This window comes from Scylla paramamosain, chromosome 31 (genome assembly GCF_035594125.1).
Source record: "Scylla paramamosain isolate STU-SP2022 chromosome 31, ASM3559412v1, whole genome shotgun sequence".
In the NCBI taxonomy this organism is placed as follows: domain Eukaryota; kingdom Metazoa; phylum Arthropoda; class Malacostraca; order Decapoda; family Portunidae; genus Scylla; species Scylla paramamosain.
This window is the reverse complement of record NC_087181.1, coordinates 10,964,254-10,973,816: the sequence shown is the minus strand read 5'-3', so window position 1 is coordinate 10,973,816 and position 9,563 is coordinate 10,964,254. Positions and strand designations below refer to the sequence as shown.

At 44.9% G+C, this 9,563-nt stretch overlaps 1 protein-coding gene across 1 annotated transcript; it reads right to left on the bottom strand.

The window, feature by feature from the left end:
• Positions 1 to 6,445: 6,445 nt before the first annotated feature.
• Positions 6,446 to 9,327, bottom strand: LOC135116307 (uncharacterized). Its single transcript, XM_064033661.1, has 2 exons — positions 8,296 to 9,327; positions 6,446 to 7,956 (listed from the first exon to the last, which is right to left on the bottom strand). Exons 1-2 carry the CDS (start codon positions 8,308 to 8,310, stop codon positions 6,799 to 6,801), a joined length of 1,173 nt encoding a protein of 390 aa, XP_063889731.1. The 5' UTR covers positions 8,311 to 9,327; the 3' UTR covers positions 6,446 to 6,798.
• Between the last annotated feature and the right edge of the window lie 236 nt (positions 9,328 to 9,563).

The following is a 9,563-nucleotide window of genomic DNA, read 5'->3' as shown; positions in this document are numbered from 1 at the left end:
ATGTGTGTACCGGGCTCCGCTCGGTGTCCGGCTCTATCACCCTCACTGTGCGGAAGAGATGAATCCAAGTCAACTCTGTGCATTTGTGCGGATGCGGTGTTGTCCGTGCTTTTTTTTTTGTTGAGTATTCCAGTGCAGTAGAAATTTGTATGAAGCACTTAATTGTAATTTTAGTTACTGTAATAATTGTAAATTATGTTGTGTATGTATGTGTGTGCCCGTGATGTCAAGAAAAAGCAAACAAAAAGTATTCCAAGTTCAGAAATACGGCTACGCTGTCTGAATGTAAACAACAACAGAGATTCCGCCACCTCCATCTTCAAAGCCTGCCAGTGTTTCCTCGTGGCCGCAGCACTACACCAGTACACCACCACACCTATTTACACCTCTATATACTTTATATTCAAGGAGCTGCAATATGTTGATCTTATATATAACATTTTTTTTTTCTGGCAAATGACCATGTAACTTAGTAAAGTAAAAGTCGACTAGAAATTGTGGCCTCACCTCGACCACCCCTAGAGATATTAACTAAACCTATCCTAACAGGGATGATAACAAGCAATGTGCAATAATAGCAGTTTGTCCAGCCCCAAGCAGCAACGCACGCCTAGCTGTCCTTGGCCAAGTTTATGATTTATCTCCATAACATCCCATTCCCAGGACCAGCAGAGCATCAGGTGGTATCAGTTTGCATCTAGGGTAAATGATTCTTAAAATATGATGAATGAAAAGATCAGCACAATTGTGCCAGAAAATATTCTTTTATATCCAGAATCTAAGTAATCAAAGTGGTAGCAAGCTACATACCTTAGTGTGATGCCAAGGCGCTCAGGTACACCAACAGGGTCCCTGAAAGTCGTGGTTTCTTTTACAAGATGAGGAACGAGTAGCACCAAAAGTCCATCAAAAGTGTCTGGAGTCATTCTATAAGCCGCATAGAATGAACCTGGATCAGCCTTCTTCTCAAACTCCATTAAAACTTTAGGTTCACCACGTAAAGACTGTTCTAGTAAAACTTGGCGTGACCACACCCTTCGCTTCCTCCCCTCTCGACTTTCATCTTCAGCAGCAGCAAATCCAAATACAGCAATCTTGATCTTGATCTTGATGGTACTGGTGGCTCAGGATCACTCATGAGCCAGGCCTTTGGATCGGCAACTCCTATAGAAGGAAAAAAAAAAAAAAAGAGAAACGAACAGCATCCCCTACATTAATTGTTCCTACATCTCCACACAAAACTACAAGCACCTAATAACACACACACCCTTCACTCAAAAATTTTAAAATCATAATAGCGACTCCTACACCAGCCTTGGAGTTCCCATCTGGGGAGGGGACCATAAATGTCCCCAGGTCGGACTGCCTTTCTGTCGACGACCTCAAGTGTCTTGACACCCCCCTCAACTTTTTCTTCATTAACTTCTGCAACATTCGCGGTCTAAAATTTAATTTTCAATCTGTAGAACACCACCTCTCCTCTTCTAAACCTCATCTTCTTTTCCTCACTGAAACTTAGGTGTCTGAGGCAACTGACAATAGCCCCTTTTCTGTTCCCTCCTACTTTCTCTATCCTCATTTTCGATCCAAAACTGGATGCTGCGTTTATGTGCGCAGTGACTTAACCTGCTTTCGTGCCCACGCTCTTGAATCTTCCGAGTTTTCCACCATCTGGCTACGACTACAGAGTCACTCTTAAACTAAATTTATCTGTGCTGTATACCACTCACCTAACTCCTCTGACTATAAGAAATTCTTTGACTACTTAACTTCCAAAGTGGAGCACATTCTGACTCTCTTCCCTTTTTGCAGAGATCTCCATTCTTGGAGACTTCAATGTTCACCACCTGCTTTGGCTTTCCTCTCCCTTCACTGACCATCCTGGTGAACTAGGTGAACTAACTTTGCTATCCTCCACGACCTAGAGCAATTGGTGCAACACCCTACTCGTATTCCTGATCGTCCTGGAGATATGCCCAACATTCTTGACCTTTTCCTGACCTCTAATCCTTCTGCTTATGCTGTCACCCTTTCTTCTCTGCTGGGCTCCTCCGATCACAATCTCATATCTGTATCTTGTCCTATCGTTCCAATCCCTCCTCAGGATTCCCCTAAGCGAAGGTGCCTCTGGCGTTTTGCCTCTGTTAGTTGGGGGGACCTGAGGAGGTATTTTGCTGATTTTCCTTGGAATGACTACTGCTTCCGTGTTAGAGACCCGTCTTTGTGTGCTGAGCGCATAACAGAGGTGATAGTGTCTGGCATGGAGGCGTACATTCCTCACTCTTTTTCTCGTCCTAAACCTTCTAAACCTTGGTTTAACACAGCTTGTTCTCGTGCTATACATGATAGAGAGATGGCCCACAAAAGGTACTTAAGCCTTCCATCACCAGAATCTCATGCACTTTATATTTCTGCCCGGAACCATGCCAAGTCTATTCTCCAACTAGCCAAAAACTCCTTCATTAACAGAAAGTGTCAAAACCTTTCAAGATCTAACTCCCCTTGTGACTTCTGGCATCTAGCCAAAAATATATCCAATAACTTTGCTTCTTCTTCTTTCCCTCCTCTACTTCAACCATATGGCACCACTGCTATCACATCTATTTCTAAAGCTGAACTCTTCGCTCAAACCTTTGCTAAAAACTCTACCTTGGATGATTCTGGAATTGTTCCTCCCTCTCTTCCACCCTCTGCATGACTACTTCATGCCACCTATTAAAATTCTTCGCAATGATGTTTTCCATGCCCTCGCTGGCCTAAACCCTCGGAAGGCTTATGGACCTGATGGGGTCCCTCCTATTGTTCTCCGAAACTGTACCTCCGTGCTTGCACCTTGCCTAGTCAAACTCTTTCAGCTCTGTCTGTCAACATCTACCTTTCCTTCTTGCTGGAAGTTTGCCCACATTCAACCTGTTCCTAAAAAGGGTGACCGTTCTAATCCCTCAAACTACCGTCCTATTGCTTTAATTTCCTGCCTATCTAAAGTTTTTGAATCTATCCTCAACAGGAAGATTCTTAAATATCTATCACTTCACAACCTTCTATCTCATCGCCAGTATGGGTTTCGTCAAGGCCGCTCTACTGGTGATCTTCTGGCTTTCCTTACTGAGTCTTGGTCATCCTCTTTTAGAGATTTTGGTGAAACTTTTGCTGCTGCCTTGGACATATCAAAAGTTTTTGATAGAGTCTGGCACAAAGCTTTGATTTCCAAACTACCCTATTACGGCTTCTCTCCTTCTCTCTGTAATTTCACCTCAAGTTTCCTTTCTGACCGTTCTATTGCTGCTGTGGTAGACGGTCACTGTTCTTCTCCTAAATCTATTAACAGTGGTGTTCCTCAGGGTTCTGTCCTGTCACCCACTCTCTTCTTATTATTCATTAATGATCTTCTAAACCAAACTTCTTGTCCTATCCACTCCTACGCTAATGATACCACCCTGCACTTTTCCACGTCTTTTCATAGACGTCCAACCCTTCAGGAGGTAAACATATCACGCAGGGAAGCCACAGAACGCTTGACTTCTGATCTCTCTAAAATTTCTGAATGGGGCAGAGCAAACTTGGTATTGTTCAATGCCTCAAAAACTCAATTCTTCCATCTATCAACTCGACACAACCTTCCAGACAACTATCCCCTCTTCTTCAATGACACTCAACTGTCCCCCTCTTCTACACTGAACATCCTTGGTCTGTCCTCTACTTATAATCTGAACTGGAAACTTCACATCTCATCTCTAGCTAAAACAGCTTCTATGAAGTTAGGCGTTCTGAGACGTCTCCGCCAGTTTTTCTCACCCCTCCCCACAAGCTGCTAACTCTGTACAAAGGCCTTATCCGTCCATGTATGGAGTATGTTTCACATGTCTGGGGGGCTTCCACTCATACTGCTCTTCTAGACAGGGTGGAATCAAAAGCTTTTTCGTCTCATCAACTCCTCTCCTCTAACTCTAACTCTAACTCCTCTTCAGCCTCTCTCTCACCGCCGGAATGTTGCATATCTAACTGTCTTCTACCGCTATTTTCATGGTAACTGCTCTTCTGATCTTGCTAACTGCATGCCTCCCCTCCTCCCGCGGCTTTGCTGCACAAGACTTTCTTTTTTCTCTCACCCCTATTGTGTCCACCTCTCTAACGCAAGAGTTAACCAGTACTCTCAATCATTCATCCCTTTCTCTGGTAAAATCTGAAACTCCCTGCCTGCTTCTGTATTTCCACCTTCCTATGACTTGAATTCCTTCAAGAGGGAGGTTTCAAGACACTTATTCATCAATTTTTGACCACTGCTTTTACCCTTTTATGGGACTGGCATTTCAGTGGGCATTTTTTTTTATTGGATTTTTGTTGCCCTTGACCAGTGTCCTTTCTACATAAATTTATTTATTTTTTTTTATCTAGCTCGCCACATTCTCTCCAGAAACTTTTTCACCGCCTCATTCATCCTTTCATTCACCTCGCTACACAGTCCCAGCAGCAACACCATCCACTCCTTTCTTGTCTTCTCCACTCTTTCATTCCTATCATGCCCTAACTCAGTCAGTATCACTTGCATCATCTCATTCCTGTCTCTGGCATACTTCACACACTCCAGCACCACATGTTCCACAGTCTCATCCTCTCCCATGTCACACATCTGGCACACTTTGCTGCGGGACTCAGACCACCTGTAACTCCTTGCATTCACATCCATACACTGTGCCCTCTCTCGGAAGAGAAGAGGTCACATCATACCACCTTTCATACCTCGGGGCCCCTTTCTCCTTGTACCATTCCAGGGTCTTCTTTCTTTCCATCTCATTCTTCCATTCATTCAGTCCCACACATTTCACTTCTTTGTTTATCTCATTCTTCCATTTTCTCACATCCCATTCAGCTCCCACTCTGCCTCCTCTTGTTACCACCCATTCACGCTCATTTTGATTCCTCCCAGCCATTCTTATCGCCCACACAACTTGCAGTCCATTCCTGTCTGTCATTCTCATGCACCTCTTCCTCCATTTGCTTCCACTTTCATTCCACAGGTACACCTTCCTTGCTATCTTGCACCTGTTTCAACTCATTCTCTCCAAGTCTCCATACCACATTACTTTCATCCTCTGACCCATTCACAATCATTACCTTGCTTTTCTCACTGCTAAACCTTACTCCAAAGTCTTTTCCATAGCCATCCACAACATCCAACAAGCTTTGAAGCTCATCTGCCCATTCACTCATATTAACTACATCATCTGCATAAAGAAGCACACATACTTTATCTTTCCCACACTTACACCCCTACACTCATTCTTCTCATCCTGGCTGCTAGCTCCTCTGTTTACAGGCTAAAAAGGGTTGGTGACAATATACAGCCCTGCCTAACTCCTCTCTCACTCTTCACCCAGTCTGTTTCTATGTCTCCTAGTCTATCTAACTCTTGTGTCCACGTACATACTTTGCACTATGTTAACTATCTTTGCACTCAATCCAATCTTTTCTAAGATTGCAAGCAGGAGAAACTCGTCTTCTTCATCCTCCCAGATCTGCGAAGGCTCCATGTCCATTGTTTACAAAATGCAAACGAAGGTAGGAAGACCATAAGCGTGTGCGTATCCCAGCTCATCCGCTCCTTAAGCTCCGCCTCTTTGTGATGTCATAGTTTGAGTGGAGAGCGGATGCGGAATCCGCAAAAACGTGAACCACGCTGAAGGAAGGAGAGGTAAGGGAGAGAGGGGGGGACGAAGGCTGAGGGAGAGGAGACGGGTGGGGGGTGACCAGTCTTGGAGTAGCGGGTGATGACGTCACCTTTATATACTTTATATACGTACACCAGTGAATTTTGAAATTGACCTCTTGAAAAAATGGAGCTAAACTGGAATATCTTATATTCTGACTTTCCAAGCACTTTAATTAATATCAGTAATATAAGAATATTTCAAACCTCAGTGATAAAGATATTTTAAAAGAACAAATTGGAAAAAAATATATATGTACGAGTATATTGCAACAAACACGATAAAAAAAAAATCCAAAGTCCATAAATCTGATTTATCAGAATTAAAAAAAAAATTTAATTAATTAATTTATTTATTTATCTATTTTTACAAACGATCGAAAGTTAGTTACAAGGTGAAATAAAGAAAATACAAAAATACAAAACATCAATTTTTCGACTTTAGAAATGCCTTTAGATCACTGTAAGTCCACATATTTAACTGAATAGTAATAAAAACGCTATAAAAGATCATTAACGTTTTTTTAGAAGCAATAGAAATTTAACTAGCGGCTAAAATAAAATAAAAAAATCAGTAGAGAGATTTTAAAATTTGCATGAATAAAACGACCGTGATGTATATAAAAAGAACTTCATAATCATCATATTTCCTTTCACACAAATATGAAAAACACTTAAAACATGACTAAATATTTTTAGGAACCATAAAATCTTACTTAAAAGGCCGAATTACAGAAATTAAGAAAACATAAAAATCATATTGGAACCGACAGGCTACAAGAGGACGACCCATTATGGCGGCGGGGACCTCGGTGAAAAGGACAACCGACATTTTCCCTCATTTAAACCTTTATCACCGACACCAGTCAATGGCGGATATTTCTGAAAAGCGGGTATGAAAGCCAGCAACTCACTCCACCAAGGATCAGAAGAGGTGGAAGGCTGAATGGAAAAAAGGCACACACTGGCTCCGTCACTCTGTAGCTCGAGTATACTCAGGGCCTGAGCTACACCAGTGGGATGGATTCTTGCCTCCTGTCTATTTTATGTGTGTGTGTGTGTGTGTGTGTGTGTGTGTGTGTGTGTGTGTGTCACCGTGAGGAGAACCAAGGCTTCGGGGCAGCAATACGAGAGAGGGCATGTGTGTGGGTGAGCAGACTCCTCTTCGTCCGTCCCTCTAGGAAGGGCTGATCACCGAAGGCCGCTGTCAGCTGCGCCTGCTGGAGACGCTGCAGGGCGCCTTGTTCCTCCATGGCGATGGCCATATAGGCGGCGCTGGCGGCGAACACCACCCCGAGCAGCAGCAGCATTGGGGACGAGAAGAGGGACCGCAGCGGGGAGTCCATCTGAGGTTGATTCTTACTGGGAGAGACGTCTGCGGTGTCTTGTCGCTCAGAGAGATTGCTGCTCTTCTGTGCAGGAAAAGGGGAAGTTGTTGCGACCACCGGGGGTTCTGTCTTGACCTCGCTTTGCTGCAGTGGTTCGACGTTCACTAAGTTCCCGCCGAATCCGTGTTCCATCTGAGAAGGATCCGAGCCGTCCTGCCCGCCGTGGATGTAAGCGCTGGTGGCTGTTTCCTGGTTGCTGACCGCTACTCTGGAGGCGTAACGCTGCTCCGATATCCCCATACGCTTCCTCAACGCTGCGTCAGATGCCGGCACGTGCTGTCGCTCACTCTTCGTTGCTGAAAAGGTCTTAATGAGGAAGTCGCCCCTGAAGGGGTCGCTGAGGGGATGGTGGTACTGGTAGGAGGCCAGAGAGTGGCTCACTGGAGGCACTCCACGGCCCTGCTGGGAGGCGGGGGAGAGATACTGGGAGTAGGAAGCAGGATTCGGGAAGGCGGAGCTGTGAAGGTTGGTCAGCAAGCCCCCGGTAGTGACTGAGGCAGTCACGGGAGCACCGTCTTCTTTTTTATCCATATTGAACTGGGATCGAGTGCTTAAGGCCTGAGGTGGCCAATGTTCTCTGTGGTTCCCGGTGTGCGTGGCGCGACGAGCCAATGGGGTGGCTGCGCCCTGGCTCCCGGCACTCCAAGCAGGCTGATGCTGCTGCTGCTGCTGCTGCTGCTGCTGGGATTGTGACAGATAAAGGTCCCTTTGACTTTTTGTTAGGCGTGTGTGTGGAGTAACGACACTTCCCGCCACAACAGGAGGGAGTGCCACGATCGTGCTAGAGGATGCGGGCCTTTGCTTATCAGTGTGGCCCCTCGCTGTATGCTCCTTAGCGAGCAGCCCTGTCAGCGCCAAGACCTGCATGTGATGGACGGACAACATAAACAATGTAACAATATGAGTGCTATAAAGTAAAGCGCTGTAAATCCTAATAATGGAAGAATAAAACGTTTCTCAACACTTCAGGCTACAGACAACATACATTAGCCTTCCTTGCACTTACATTTTAACTGTCATAAATATTAATATAGTCCGTATAGTATGCATAGTAAAATAAATACTAGGAAATGGTGATAAGAAATACATGATATGATGCAGTTTGAATAGTTAAGGATGCCATTCAAAAGCCTACATACACACACACACACACACACACACACACACACACACACACACGGCCGTCTCACCAGTACATACAACAAGATTCCTCATCCTGGCGTCGCCTTCCTGCACTTCAACGCCTATATACTTTAACACAGCCTCCGCCTCACACGTCTTGATATCATAAAGCTCACTGACACACTGATTCCGAGCACAGATCACAGCGGAGCGCCAAAACCGTGGATCCGTGACCAAGAGACTCGCGATCTACCGAGAGAAGTAAAGAGGGCGCTGGGATGACCGTGTAAGAGGCGTCCGTTAGAGTCAAACAGAGTGTGACAGGCAAGCAGGCAGTTAGACACGAAGACTAAAAATAGAGTCCACTACACGAGGCAACAGCATCATCAGCAACAGCTTCTATTATTATACTGTAGGTCCTTCACTCAACCTTTGCAAATCTTCCCTGTCTTATGTATTCTGTAAAATATCCGATCTTTCCATCTTATTCTCTCCCTCTGCTGTCCTCATCTATATAATCAGAGAGAGAGAGAGAGAGAGAGAGAGAGATGCGTCACAGTCATCCTCCTTACACATCTTGGCCACCATCACTATTACCACCACCACCCGCTGGCCAGTTACACACACGTCGTCGTCAGCCTCACACACTCACACATCACGCACGCAGTTATCAAGGCAAGGAAGTGCAGAGGAATCGTGTTTTCTAAGCTTCTGGATGTGAAGTGAAGATTTCTACTACAGTCACTCGGTCACGCGAGATATTTTTTTCAAGACATCAACCTCAAGAACACTCTCTTTTACTGACCACTTGTAAGACGGAAGGAAACACACACACGTAAAGACACGACAGTTCAAACATGCCATCTGTGTTTATGTTATCCATTCATTACTTCCTCTTGGCTACCATGCATCTCGCCTCAGCGCAACACGACACAGCAAGACAATACGAAGTTTTCACTGAAGATAGAACCATGAGAGCAGAAGCATGGGGTGTGGATGAGGACTATAGACAGCACCACACCTTTACTGAAGATGCAACCATGAGGGCGCAAGCTTGGAGTGTGGACGAGAACTATAAACACAAATCATCCCGGCTTGTTGACTTCGCACACGCCTCTCATGCATCACCACCCTCGCTTAAAGGAACAGACAAGGGATTAACCGAGCAGGAAACTACGAGGACTGAAGCATGGAGGGTAGATGAGAACAATAATCGTAAGAGACCATCCATAGAGCCATTACACGCCTCGCTGCTCAGTCATCAACAAAGTATCAAGAATAGGCTACGTGAGGAATCAACTGACGGAGGATTGAAGAGACGAGAACGCCGTTTCTTGGGTATCAAC